A 15216-nucleotide genomic window follows, 5' to 3' on the forward strand; every position below is an offset into this window, starting at 1 on the left:
CCACAATCGTAGGATCTTGATTTCTACGCGACTACGAACACCACTATGTAGTGTTCTCTCGAAGTCAGGCTCCTATTTCCTGGTGCATACTTCGTTTCCATCTCCTACTGCGATTACAATAGCAGCCGCCTACTACTGACATCCCGACCGTCATCTTGTGGTTGTTGTTGAAAAGGAGATGTGGACAAAGACAGGCCTGCGATAGCGACGCACGAAAGAAAGTTTATTTAAATGTCAATCGAACTCAGTGACTAACAGACGAGTAAAGCAAACCCCGACGAAACGGTTTCGAGAGGCTAAGCGGAATCGTCGCACGGTCATGGCACACGGTATCGTGGCAGAGCGCGTTATATACCAAAGAAGAGTAAGCTCGTAATAGGAAGACCCTTACATTTCACTATTTGTGAGGTAAGACTTTCTAACTGTTGATATCGTTTAGATTTTCCTGCCTAACCGAAAATTCGCCTAGCTCGGAATCGAGTTGTATATATAAAACCTATTTTATGTTTGAGCATAGTCTTCTCGTTGGTTTTTCGTTAGACTTGTGGATAGAGGATACCGACATTCTTCCGCCCTATCGGATAATAAATGGTTATACATATATAGAAATATCACCGTCAGCGCGATCTTTTGAATTTGTTTCAGTCATTATTTCATACATAGGAATATATATGTAACCATATTCACCGGAAAGCAAGCGGCCCTCTACAGCGTTGAACAAATATAAGGGTAGAGAGATTTTGATAGTAGTTCTAATTTCTGAAGCATGTGATTGAAGAGTTCATCACAACGATGAAACGAGGCGGCCAGTAGAGGCCGGCTTCAGAGTTCCGCGGAAATAAGCAATGCGTTTGGTTAATTGCAAGTGGTTAATTAAAGCAAGCACGTTACGTGAAAAAAGAATATGTTGTCACGCTTCTATCTGTACCGCGAGACCATAATCCAAAAAACTTCTGAGACCTGTCGCGAAGCGCTACCAGCTGATTTGTCTTACACGACACTTTGGCAGCTGACCAACGTTAACCTTAAATAACTGCGGCGTTCGTTATAAAAGTTGTGGCGTGGTAAGCACGAAACAACGATCTTGGCATATACGATACAATAGAAATTTGGATAGAAACGCACAAGAGGCACTCCCTGTCTGAAGGTTGTTCAAGTGCGTCTCGTTTGTGCTTCCTTTCTCTCTCTCTCCCCCCCCCCCCCCTTTTCGGCGACAACAGTTGGCAGCTAACTAATGGGGAAGAATATGGTAAATCATTTGGGCGCAACAATCTGATGAGACCTCAACATTGAGACCAACAGAGATAAAGCCACCTAGCCGACAAGTGGCGCCAACGTTTGAACTAAACGGAAATTCTAATGGCGGCCTAGGAAGGCCTTAATCTGTTTTCTCCGTTTACTTGTATGAACGTAATGTCAACAACGATTTTTTATTGTGAGCGTTGCTGTGAGGTTCCGAGTGCTTATTTGCATTGTTGTATGATATCTAACAGTTGGAAAGGCGAGCTTTCGTTCCGCCAACAGATCACTCAAAGGTTTCCGATGACCACAAATGCGGTTGCGTCAAGCGCGGCCGATGTGACAACGCATGAATTGTCGGAATCAGCTGCAAAACAAGTAACGACCCGTGGTCTTTGACTAGCGCCATGCCAAGTAGCAAAACCTAGGAAGTCCATAGCAGCTATCACTTAATGTACTTTAGTAATCCTGGATACATCAGCTGTTTTGGATGCATCATTACCACGGAACGAAAACATTTTGGCATCCTCATACAAAACAAACACGCGTTCACCTATCTCTACGTAGAACTCGTCTGGTCACACTCAATTTTACGATCCCACGCTATCTGACCACAACGTTAGCCTTAATAAGGCCAACGTTTCCACGTCGGAGAACCATCGTATCCATATGACATTTGATCACATCGTAACGTCATCACAGGCATTAGACAAAGTAGTAAAATAGAAACGCTAAGATTTTCATTCAACTGCGCGGTCGGCCAACAAAGTAACAAATTTTCAGCAGAAATACCATATTATTCTGGAAATATTGAATTTAATATTCAGTGGTAAAACGAGAAGAGACACGCGGATAGCTTCTACGGAGCGACCGCATGCTAAAGCAGGCTAGATAAAATATGTTTACCCACTCAATATTACGCTGTTCACATGTCTGTCCGTTAATATTACTCAAATCCTGAACAAGCGATAGATTCATACCGAACTGTCCGATGTGTTCAATATATCGCTACTGATGTATTAGCCAACGGCAATATAACATCTTCACAATGTGGCCAGTTTCGCCCTGAGTGTCCTAATCGTTTTCTTTCGTTTCGGCCTACTTCTGAGGCTAGCACATAGGCTGCAGAAGCTCTATATGCATTCGATTACAAAACCGTACATTTTGAGTCTTCGAAAAGATTCAGCTTCTTTGGAAATGTCGAGGCTCTAGACTAGGGAGTAACTTGAGTTTCGAGTGACCCTTCTGTGACCGCTCCAGAACCTGAAATCCAAGCAGGCCAATAGGCACCTTAGGGCCAAGTTTCTACAATATTTCATTGCATAAGGTTGAAGTGTTCGCATAGTGTTAAATGCAAATTCGCCTAAGCTTGCCGTCAAAGCAGAACATGATGTAGCTTTTCTACGTTAGGCTATTACAAAATCCGGGTAAACATATCAGATCAACATAAAGTATGTGTTCCTCATGAGAATAATAAAGCACCTCCTTTATGATTACCTTCTTGTACGCTGAAATATTCATAATAATAATAATAATGTTTATATCGCTCGACCTACGGTACTGCGTGAATAACCACGAAACGTTGAAAAATACATATTAAATAAAGAGTATATGTTTCGATATTCTCGCGTCCTCCACGCGAGGACAAAAGTACTTTGTCCTTAGAACTTGATCGCAATCATTGGTCATCTAATTTCGCGTAGCCGGCGCATAACGTTGAGTTTGCATTTATTGACGAGTTGATATTGCACTTGTAAATAGAAAAAAACTTCAAATACCTTATTGAAACTTATATAGGTGTATGATATTATTCTATGATGACTTTGGTGCGTTAGAACTGAAACCCTACTAGTTGTAACGGTAGTTCTTCTAGTATGCTCATCATTATATGCACTTTACCCTGTTTCTTTCTATATATACATATATATATATATATATATTTTTTTTTTTTTATGTTCAATATTAGAAAATATAATTAGAAAGCAAGAGAAAAGTTAAAAGTCATAATCAATTGTGAATTTACTATGTGGTGCCCAAAGCTTTATCTGTACAAACCACACTGCTATATTAGTAACGTTACATAACTGGGGTGTGTCAAAATATACACAAGTTAATGTTACGTCAAGTTGTCAGTAAACGTATTTTTCTCCATAACTTGTCTGTTATCATGAACTGGTGCGATTATATGGCTTTGGGAGATGTAAAATATAATTTCTAATTACCGAAATGATTATACATAGTCGTCGCTATCGCTGTTAGATCAGTCCGTATGTCCTGCGGCTTAAGGATTTAGTTAAATTGTTTAGGTAGAGTGAACGTACCGTTCGATGCTGATGCACCGTATGTCAGTGTTTATTTGAAAGCTTTTTGTTTCTATTAGACAACTAGAAACCAGGATTGTTTGTTTGCAGTCAGTAACAGACACTCTAAGCCGCATATCCGTATTCAAATTAACGTTCCACATACATTTTGCAACTGAGCCTGATCGGTACTGCGCTTTATCTAAACGTTCTAACTTGATTTCATACTTCAATTGAAGCCACGAGTATTATAATAACGGCTTATCTTACCTTAAGCTCTAAGGCAAATAGAGGTTATAATAATAATATAACGTCCGGCCAACAGAAAAATTGTCCCTGCATTTTCTTTGCATAAATTTTGCTCCAAGCCCAAATGCAGCCAAGGAAACAGCGTGCTTCTAAATTTCTGACTTACGCTGAGATATATAAAACACTGTCATAGATTTTAATGGAAAATGGTGCGTTTCGTGGGCTCACAGGTGGAAGGATAACAGCTATTCAGCTCAGACGTTTACGACATAAATAGAGTATATCTATGCAAGATTCGTAGAGTAGATCTATGAAGATGTCCACTGGGGGTAATCAATTGCATAACCCGTTCTTTCAATTTTTGCATCGGGTCGAAACCGATACTTCCATGTGCTCTTTCCTTTCTGATTCGTTAGAACAGAAAGCCGCTTCTCGGTCCGCCGTATCCTACGTTTAGCCCACTATCAGCTCTTAATCGTTGGCAGATTTGTTATTGTCGGTGATTTCTTTGTTCTTGTATGTTCGTGTCAGATTGTCTTGTACGATGGCTGCTGTTTATCGCCTGTGCCTGCGTAAACCCTGTGTTTACCGTCGGACGATGCCACCTTGGCCTTCCTCAGCTTTTCTAGACCTTATCTACTCTTTGTCTACCGTAGTTCAGGACCTCTTAATGCACAACCTAGCAGCTCTCGTTTTGCACAACTATCTTTACACCTATAGCACAATCTGAGCAAGCTGGCAAAAAGGACAGGAGATACCGCTAAGCAAATATCAACCTTACCACTCCTAATGGCCTGCTCAGAGACAAACAAACGCTTCTTCAAAGTCTCCTCCTAGTAGTGAATGGATTCACTTAGCGACGAGCATCTACGGTAATCAAAGAGACCCATTTACAGCGCCACAATGAGTTGATGCCCCTCTGTGGAAGTGGAGGAACAGGTTTGGGCCTGCACAGCTTTACAGCGATGTCGAATGCACTACGTTTTTTCATTAAAAACTCGGTCATTTGGTCAGCATTTGTCTAGTGGTGAGTATTTGAAGGAGCTGGAAGGACGTTCAACGTGTATGTATGGATAAGTCGCCGACGGCGAGTGGCCAATATATATGATGCTGTACAAAGTAGTTACTATCGAGAGTAGGGGGTAACATGAACCATTAAAGCCTTGCTTCTACCTTCGAGATAAAATTCGTAGCAGAAGTAGCCCATAATTTATCCTCCTGTATCCGGTGTACAATCCTTTGGCTGACTTTATGCATTGGATAAGCTCGCTCTTACCAAGCGAGAAGCAGTAGGAATGGATTCGATTGGCAAATGCATACCCACAGAGCGTTATAACAAGTATTATTCCATGATGATTTGCAACTCGATTTTGCAGCCTGCTTGAGGAAGAAGAAGCAAAACTGTAAGATTTCTCAGCCAAAAAGGCATGTTACCTACTATTTGATAGCTCTACGCTACCAAAAAGGTTAGGCACAGGAGAGTGGTGGCAAGATAGTGGTAGTACAGTACTATGTCGTATGAAGTCGATGGATCATCTTCTTGGCGCCCAAGTTTGAATGCAAGTTGCGGTCTGTCATCTCATTTAGGTGCAAAAGAAGAACGTTGTGACACTGGCACCTCCGTACACATTTTATGGGTTAGGATTGACGACGCGTAAGACCCCTAGCCAGTGCACAAGAACAGCGTGCACCGTCAACCAAAGTTGACAATGGCGATCATGGCCGCTCTGTGACTGAAAAAGGGCACAGAGAAAAGCTTGTGAAGAAGGCCAGTCGCTATGGAAACGTCGGTTATGTGTATTCCTTCGAACTTAACTTTTGCATGGATCTGTGAGGTGCACTTTGCCTGTCAGTGGGGGGTGCGTTTACGGCTACGCGATGACAGCGACAACGATGCTCACGCAGACAGTCTTTTTGTCCTCTTTTTGCAGGCGCTGGTCGAGTGCGGAACGATTCCCTACGATTGACGAGATCGGGATTCCCTTGAAATCTTGGTGCGGGCAGAAGCTGCCGGACCTCTCTCCGGAAGAGATTCACCCGCTCCGTTCTTCTTCGGTGATAGAAAAACCATTTAGGTATGAGCATTCCAGTCGCACTAGCTCAGGCATGGCCGCATACATACATCCCCATTCGAGCTCCTGCTGCTTGTCGAATGATAGATACATCACCGGACGGAAAATGAGCGAAAAAGAAGCTGCGAGGAATACGAGACGCGGGATAAAGCAAGTAAGAGATGGATAGAGCTAAAGCTGACTACAGGGATGGAAAACGACGGCTAAGGAATCTGTGTTTAAGAGGAAGAGAGGGCGTGAATGAGGGGAGAGAGGTAGCTGCGACGAAGGTACACAAGAGAGGAAGATCGTGGCCAGTTGCAGTCGGAGCTTGGAGGAGACGGATGGAGCGAACCACTAGGCTCGATGGTCGCGTGAAAAATACACATACACAGTCGGCCAACACCGACGATGCTGACGCTGTAATGATGGTGATGATGAGGAGGATTGCTACGAACGACGATGACGACAACAACAATGACTACGAGAAGGTGTGCGAGAACCTTCTCTTTCCTTCTCCCAAACAACTATTCCGATTTCGAAGTTCGGCCAGAACTGCAGGCAAGGATAAGTGAGAAAGCGAGGCGACTATATGACTACATGTATAACTGCGGATGAATGCCACCATGCTATACATACATATGTTTTTCCTGGCTTCTGCATCCATTCCAGACAGAAGAAACCGAAAAGAAACAAAGAACAGAAACAAAATAGGTAAAAGAAACGAGGTACCATGTTTTTGTATTACACTGTCCTATCTTCCTAGTGTCTGTCTATATATATATATATATATATATAGCTGCTGCGCTTCACCAGGCTAGCTGGGAATAAGTTGCAAAGATATCTGCGTGATATTAAGGTAGGTGCGCATTGCGATGACAATGTTAATATATTCGTACCGTGTCAGTTCTTTTGTCATTTATGTGTATAAAACTACAGGCGGTAGTAGCGTGTACTTAATGCTAATGAAATCCTCAGATAGCCTGTTGATCAGCATTATCCGAGTGCTGTTTTATGGGAATTCGACGCCGTCTCGTTTTTCATTGGACGTGGCGGTGAGCGGTAGCTAAAAACGAGCACGATTGCTGTTTACCGCATAGCGTCCTAAACGAGCTTGGAAAACACTATTTCACTCTCTTTTTATTATATAGCTACTACCTTCCTTATGCATACTGAGTCCCACGAACAAGCTTTCTAGTAAGAAGGAAATTTGCTTAAGGCTTTTGAACGCATTCGCCTTACGACGTGGACGCCAGGTTCGATGAAATCTTTCAAGGTATTTCAGGATACGACCTTTATATAAGACGCCAGTTAGCCATGAGGGGAACAACGGTTTTGGTGGATTCTGCAGACATGTAAACGGCGACGAAGGGTGCCTTTCTGTTGACCAAGTCGAACTTGGCCAAGGGCATCCTTGGCTCACCGGTCAGCATTTATAAAAATGATTGAACACGAATATTGGCGTCAAATATTACCACCGGACTCTAAAATTCTTATTTTGCCCTTTGTTTATTTATTGACTGATGTTTCATTTCACTCAGCGTCATCTTGCGTTCATAAGAAGAAAACGATTAGTTTCAGTGTGGGAGTGGACGGTTTGAAAGTTACCGAGTGCTATATAGCGACTGTAGGGATTTATCCTGCTTGTCTGTAGCCAAATTCAGTTGGTATTGGTCTTCACTTAGCAAGTCACTTTCTCGTTTTCGTTATCCTGTGATACTCCAGTCTCCTCTACAACACCCGTCTGCCTCGAGCGAAAAAATCCGTAGCTGCGGGTCAACGATGAAAATTAGTCAGCTGAGGAGACACGCCTCATCGGATTTCAGTTGACCATAACAGCAATCCGATTGCCTGCCCGGACATAGCCAAGTGGTCGCTAGCGGCCTCAGCGACAAGTTTACTAGTCTATATAGTGAGCAGCCAGAAGGGGGTCCAATACTGTGGCGCAGCTGCTCCAACCACCACTTGCCCCCATTCCACCGTTCGCCCCGCCCCGCCAATTTAGCTTTGGCGTACCCAATGCGTACTCAAGCAAAGCACCGCTCTGTGAGTGGTATGTATCTGAGGGGTAGTATAGAAAAGATAGGGACACTTGAAATAAGAAATCCCTAATCCCCAGTGTTCACTACGGCCGGAAGTCGATTTACGAGAGGAAGTTCTGTTAGACATAAAATGCTGCCTCTCATCACTGGCCGTCGTGAGCAGACATTGTCACTTCATATTTTTACTTTCGTTATGTCGAGCCGATTGAGCTAGCTTCAGGATCTGCCCTTCGCTGTCTACCCGAAATCGTGAATCACACTTGACTACTAACTACTGCTGTCGCTGCAGAAAGCCAGTGTTCCAACGTCCTTGTTAAATCGTAGCCTCTTTTGTTTAGACTGGCATACGCCGCGCTCCGGCAATACTACTGCCCGTTTTTTTTTCCTCAGTTTGTTTTCATGATGTCCATGATAGCGAAAAAAACAACAGTAGCTCAATAATCTTACTCGTCTTCAGAAATGGTGGGTGCGAGTTACTGTCTACTTGAATTGGCAACCGTTTCCAACCGGCAGAGGATATTTGTTGGTATCGGGTCCGTTATTTCTTAAACGAGAGAGTGACTAAATTTCCCAAAAGATGAATCGCAAGCATTTTCTATTAGAGTAGTCCTTCCAAAAACAAATCAAGCCTTATTTTTCATACGTGTAGTGTTAAACATACAACATTTATGTACCAGTACATGTTATTAGTTATTACCTTTGACGCGCACCTGTAAGAACGCTAGCTATATTGTGTAGTCTGTTATTAGACTCTTTGCAGAATTTTGCTGACGATAAGAGTAGAAGGTAAAATATTAGCGGAAACGTAACTAACTTGGTATAGGATAACTAAAAAGTACATTCACATAGCAGTTTGTATGTTTTAGATGACAATTAGCTCATCTCGACTATCTAGAATTATTAACGAAGGTTTAATGAAAACATGTTTCGGTAAATCATTAATTCGGTAAAAGTAAAATGCAGTGATTTTGTATCGTATCGTATTTTGCTAAAAAAGTAAGGCTAAGGAGTTTATTGATCGGCCTGGCTTTGCTGCAGGCCTCGTGTACAATCAATAAAAAAACAAGGGGACATTAAGAGATCGTATCATTAATTACTTGTAGCGATGTGTCGAATTATTGTTTTTACTCGTAGTTACTCCCAAACATTTGTTACTTTGGCTCAGTCCTATTGAGGAGAAAATGTCTGCGACATTAAAGACTTGTGGCACCGCTTTGAGCTACGTGCCTGCCTTAAGTCGCTTTAAGTACCCCTACAGCAAGTGATGAAAATTTTACACAAAGCCTTGTCTTCCTCGCAATATACCAGTGAGTGAGCCATTTGAGCGTACCGCCAAGAGTAGGAACGGAGACCTGGGGTCGGAAGCACCGCTGGTTCGATGTACGGCCGCGTCGTCGATCCTGGAATACCTAAGGAGGCGGGAGCAGAAAGAAGAGTTCCATTGAGTTTCGTCTCTCATCGCAGGCAAGTTGGGATCAGCGAATGCTATCTGCGCAGGCCCACTCGGCGAGACCTGACGTGTACTGAGGAATCCTGATGAAATCTTCAACAGCTACTGCGGAATCTGATTCGTCAGAAGAAGCTGACTTTGGCAGAAACAGAGAGATAGAAAGTAACAAGGAGAGAGAAGGAAAAGGGAAAGAAATGCGGCCTGGCAGGACAAAAAAGTGAGGAGTTGACAACAGCACTGTGACGTCCTCTGGCGGCGCCGGGAACGTAGGAAAGCGAGCAATAGCAGTGATAGAAACAAGGATAACGACGAGGATAGTACAGGTGGGGAAAGGCGGCTTTCTCGGAGCAGTCACCTGATGGAACAGAAACCAGTTCGCATGACTCGTAGCTCGAAGGGTCGAATGAAACGTCAGGTTTTAGTATTTCAAAAGTTCTATTGCCAAACGGAAACGGCCATGCCAGCAGCTGGCAAAAGCGATTGCGTTTAAAAGCAGCGATACTTCTTCTGGCTCAGAAGGTCAGAGGGAACGAAAGCTTGGGCGCAGTGGCCGGCAGAGTGGTCCTAGAACACTGTTGACACGGTAAGAGACTTTGCGAGGAGATAGGTAACGCACCGCCACGAAGCAGCATCGTTCAGCCTAGAAGACCGACCTTGTTAGAAGAAAAGGATAGGTTTGGGAGCGGAAAGTCTGTTAAAATCAACGCAGGGTTGCTGGCTGAGGAGGCGTGAGTAAGCGAGGAGAGAAATGGACGCCGCTAAACGTACCATGAAAGGTGTTGGTGGAAGAAGGGAATGCGATGGACGCTTTGCTTTTTGCCGGCGCCATCACCGCCGGTGTCGCATAAGAAGAATCACTCTAGCGAAGATTCTACCGACCGTTCTGCTTCCACTAACGGGTCTGTCAACCATGCTGGCTGGCTAGCTATCGAAACTACACCGGATGCGATGTTTATCTCTCGAAGCGGCTGGAGGTGATCGAAATCTGCTGCCAATGGAAATATGAAAGACCGACATACCGACCGGTAATCCTTCTGATGATACGATGTTTTATTTATGGGGAAAGACAGCGCGCCGGTTAGCAGGACCGTTCCGGAGTGAGGGTTGTCACAGCCGTTGCTGCGCGGGGTTCTTTTGATACTGTTGTTGCGACGGTTGTTCAGGCGGCAGTTTCTACTCTTGCCACTTTTGTCCTTTCCACTCCGCCATCGCCTTCTGTAGCAGCTGCCCTTTCAAAGAACCCGTCACCGTCAGAACGCACCACCAGTGGCTAGTTGTTCTGCCGCCGCCGCCGCCGCCGCCGCCGTTGCTTCAACGTTGCGTCGTCGACGAGTCGCGAGCCCGGTTCATTCACAGTCAGCGGGAGCGCGGTTGTTTGACACGCTTTGACAAGAAGCCCTTTTCGGTAGAGAAACTCGGCCACCCTCTCGACAGGGTGGTTTTCCTCTACTTTGAGCCCAGAAAAGGCCTCGGTAGGGCACCGCGAGAACAAGCGTCACAGGTATGAAAAGAAGTTTCTCGGAAAGGTTCCTTCGTATACATGAGAGAGATAGAGAGTCAACAAAGCGCCATTGAATAAGAAAAAATAAGTAGATAAAGAGATCATCGCTGCGGGTGTCGACTGCTGAAACAGACAGAGAGTAGCAGAAGACCGCCGGAAAAGGATTCGTCTGATGCCAGGATTTCCTAAAACTAGCCGAAGTGAATAACGGAGTGCTATTAAAGAAAATGATGTCAATTAAGTTATCTACTATGTTTGTTCTGAAACGGTTAAGGAACTCACTTCTTCAGTTACTACTGTATATAGTCAATAACTTATTGATGGATTAGTTAGAATCGATGTGGTCCCATCTACGTGACTTTATTTCTAGTGCTACCTTTGTAGTCCTATTATTACAATCATTTGACCTAATCATTGAAAATTTGAAAAACGTTCGAAACGCTGGTTCCTAGTTGATCCTGATGTTGAAAGGAAACAACTCTCAACGTTGTCCCCGTCCCTTTTCAGTGCATAACGAACAGAAAAGGGAAAATACCTGTTCTATAGAGTTCACACCTCCTCGTCATTATTTGACCTATTCTTTCGATCCGGAACACCTTCCATCCTACCAGTCCTACGTTAGAGGCCTTCGTCCGCGAATCTATTCGACGAAGTATTGTCTATGAGAAACCCATGTAGCTATGGTATGGGCACGGCGTGTGTGCTTGCTGTGGTATACTGCAGATGGCAAATGCGATTGATCCAGAGGGCGGAATATTGGAATGGGTCGGATCCGATATTTTTGTTGTATCGGAACTGCAAGTTTTACTAGTGACTGTTATTTGTAGACGGCGGAATCCAAAAATGCATTTGTTACATTGAAATATTTGCCTCACAAACTGAACGCTGAGAGACACTTCTTTACCTGGCCAGGCTGTCAGCATTGACTCTGCAGGTATAAGAGGACGAGCAGATCCCCCGCACAAAAAAGGCTGCTTGTTTTGATATAAGCGTTTGGCTTTTATCAAATGGCTATATCAAAATCTGCTTTTTCGGTTTTGCTGTCAATGGGGGGTTGTTTGTGAACTAATTTAGCTCGTCGAGCCGACAATCTGTGAAATCCTGTTAACTCTTTATTTGGCTAAGGAACGACAATGATCTGGGCTGGAGCATTTTGATTAAATCGCTCTTGAAAGTTCCTTTTTGACGGCTAGTTGCAGATACAACAAATTGTTGAAATGAACGGAAAATATAGCATCGGAAGCCGTTAAAACTAACTGCAGTCATTTTAAGTTAGGATAAACAAATATCATATAAACTTGAGTGATATACAGTAACCAGCGTAAACAATTAACATCTTGTAGATAGAGAAATCGAGCATGTTATTGGGTGGTCTTGAGATCGTAATAATCACTTTAACTTGATTCATGTGACATCAATGATTGCACCTCATAAAAAAAACAATATCTAATAAATGTGCCCAGTCAACAGGGAAACAGAGAAGCAGCTTCAACAAATAGTGTACCAAATTTCTACAGTTAGGAACCGTTTTCTGCCGCTTTTTTCACACAAAAATATATCGATTTGCCACGGGGCTACCATTTGGGCGCACGTATTTTCATTCTCTGACAAATAACTTCCATTCATTAGAGCTCGACACGGTCGATCAGGACGCTGAACCGACCACTATATTGACTAGCGGAATAAACCGCCAGTCATCCTAATAATGTCCTAAATGATCCTTTATAGCTATCGCCGTTTAAATACATAGAGATTAAATATCGTTCGATCGTTTGCGGAGTTGTTGCCGTTTATTTTCCAAATTTACAGTTTTTCTGAAGCCTACACATAATCGGATATTCTGTCTTATCATTTCGTCTACTAATCATGTTGAACTAACAGATTGGCAGTAGTGCAGTCGTGCGCCAATAGGAACCACACTACAGTCTCTTCTAGGCCACAAAACAGAGATAGCCGAATAAACGCGTACAGTATCGAATAGGGTAGTCAAATGTCCTTCTATAGGGAATTGTCCTAGAGCGGCTATTTAGGTCAATGCAGCTCTTTCAGACATATCGTGGCTGATGTTGGTACGATACGTTGGCTTAAGCGACTCCCGATGGCGGTTCGCTTGCGGTGCTCCTGCAGTCGTCGCTAGCATGTACATCATATATATACGCGTATATATATATATATATATATATATATATAGAGATGCGAATACATTATCCGTAGTTGGCGAGGGGATGTCTGTTTAGCTGCCAAAACGTTTCCGCTGCGACCTTGGCCCCGCACGTGGGGGTGAGCATTCCACCCGCCTGCCATACGCATCCGCAGTACTTCCTTTGTTTCGTTCACTACTCTTTTATTTCATCTACTACATATATATATATATATATATATATATATATTGTATGGATCAGCAAACGATACATAGCGGGAAGTGAGTCTCTCCAACTGTTTTCACTGCTCTCGCAACTCCAACGCAGTGATTCTATATACATGTTACCATCGTTGCTACTCTTAGGAGCTGTTGTACGGTCTCATATCGCTGGTTACTCTTAATAGGCAGACGGCAACAAGAACTACTGGCAACTGCACGTAATCACGACTACATACACAATACATGACTTGAACGTCCCCATAGAAGACAGTTACTTTTTTGAGTTGATTGCTTTCCGCTTCATCTAGATATTTTAGCTCCTGCTTTTTAGTCGTGTGCTTCCACGGGTCACGTATAAGCTCTGGCTTAGTATAAACAGTTGCTAGCCAAGTTTATACCAAGGCTAATAAAACGACAGAATTAGATCCTAAGCCACTTCGTTGACCTTGTAGATACGATTCTAAACTTATTCTATATACATATATATATATATATATATATTTTTTTTTTTTTTAACATACAAAAGTGCCCTGTTTTCAAATGATTTCGCGGCGAAGACAACATTAAATAGCGCTAAATTCCCACACATATTGTGTTCATGTCCGCACATTTCTGCGCGAAAGTAAATCTCACAAAGTCTACTCTTTATACTGTTAATTATGCACATCAATATAAAGGACACCGCAGTTAAGCTTTTTTCTCTCTGTCGCCGTATTATAAACCGAAATCTATAAGATCCAAGCCCATAGTTCAATTTCGCTACTGTTGCGGACGTTGAAATATACTCACCCGCAAACACTTTTCGCCGCGCCTCTCCGCCCCTCTTTTCCGTTTTTCAACCCCTCCGTTTTTTACTTCAACCATTATAGAGATCGTTAATTCTGGTATTTTTTAAGTCAACACTGTCCACAAGTCGGTCAGACAGCGCGGCCGTTCCGACAGGGTCGACTACTTACTGGCGTACGACCTGCCCTCGCTATATATTATCATCGTCAAGCCCTAGTTTACTAGAATTTGTCGATAATAATGCGTCATGTAACGAAATTTTGTTTAGACACCGTGTGCTCGCTGGTAACACAGTAGGTTGTGATCTTCTGACAAACTTGCGTCATGAATTTCTACCGAAAAAAGTCAATCAACCTATGTGTGAAGCGGAGATTCTTCATTGCGCTGTAATTGGTTTTCAGGACGTACAAACCGCCCCCTTCTCGAAGTACGCCAAAACATTTGCCGCTTACTCATTCTCTACTGTTCTTTTCCTTCATCTTAGCTAATATAGAGGTAAGCCTAACAACGCGGTGATCGCACAACGGAAGCACGGTATGACGATGATGAGCACATAACAATAATGACGACTGTCATATTAACACAATTACCACTGCCACTGCAGCGGTCTACACTGCTCTGCGTGCATCTTGCGTGAAGATGAAGCGCCTTACGACGGCGAATGAATAACAGTCCATTCGAGCGTTTGTCCATCACAGCCGTGACGGTAACCGCGGCTGCAGCAGCAGCGGTGGCTCCCATAGCCACAAATAAGCTTATCGTCCATTGGCGTGTTAGTTGGTCCCTTGCTTGCTCTGTCATTCGGGAGGAAGGCCTGGCAGGCCTAGTCGTGGTTCAATGGTGTCCTCGAGCGGGGAGGCCCATTTTATGTTCATTGCCTTCTCATCGGCCGGCATGAGCAAGTAAAGCCTGTCCACAGCTCCGCCAGCCGGCCACGGCGTAAACTGGTACCCGTTTCGCACTGCGACCTCACATTCGCTTAGTCTACGCACGCTATAATACAGTGCACGAGTATGTCTGCGTATGAAATATACGATGAGAAGCACACGCTCAAAGACACATCACGAAAAAGATGCGAAAGACGCTATAAAGGGAAATAGAAAACAAACGAGTCAGAAAGTTAAAGAACGATAAAAGTTTCTGGATCGAATAGGAGAGGTCGAGTTGGGACGACATGAAACTGAGTTAGCTAACATCGCGGGCTAAATGGGGGTTCGAGGGGACATCATTCATTCA

General features: G+C 43.6%; 1 protein-coding gene across 1 annotated transcript in view; it reads right to left on the bottom strand.

Moving 5' to 3' along the window:
- LOC111251752 (uncharacterized) overlaps positions 1 to 14058 on the bottom strand; it is a 48452-nt gene extending 34394 nt beyond the window's left edge. The window contains exons 1-3 of the mRNA XM_086990480.1: positions 13984 to 14058; positions 10351 to 10560; positions 9212 to 9290 (exon numbers count right to left, since the gene is read on the bottom strand). Of these exons, the coding sequence (XP_086846606.1) occupies positions 9212 to 9290; positions 10351 to 10560; positions 13984 to 14058 (364 nt within the window). The remainder of the gene's footprint in view (positions 1 to 9211; positions 9291 to 10350; positions 10561 to 13983) is intronic.
- Between the last annotated feature and the right edge of the window lie 1158 nt (positions 14059 to 15216).

Source organism: Varroa destructor, unplaced genomic scaffold (genome assembly GCF_002443255.2).
Source record: "Varroa destructor unplaced genomic scaffold, Vdes_3.0 BEIS01000005.1, whole genome shotgun sequence".
NCBI lineage: Eukaryota > Metazoa > Arthropoda > Arachnida > Mesostigmata > Varroidae > Varroa > Varroa destructor.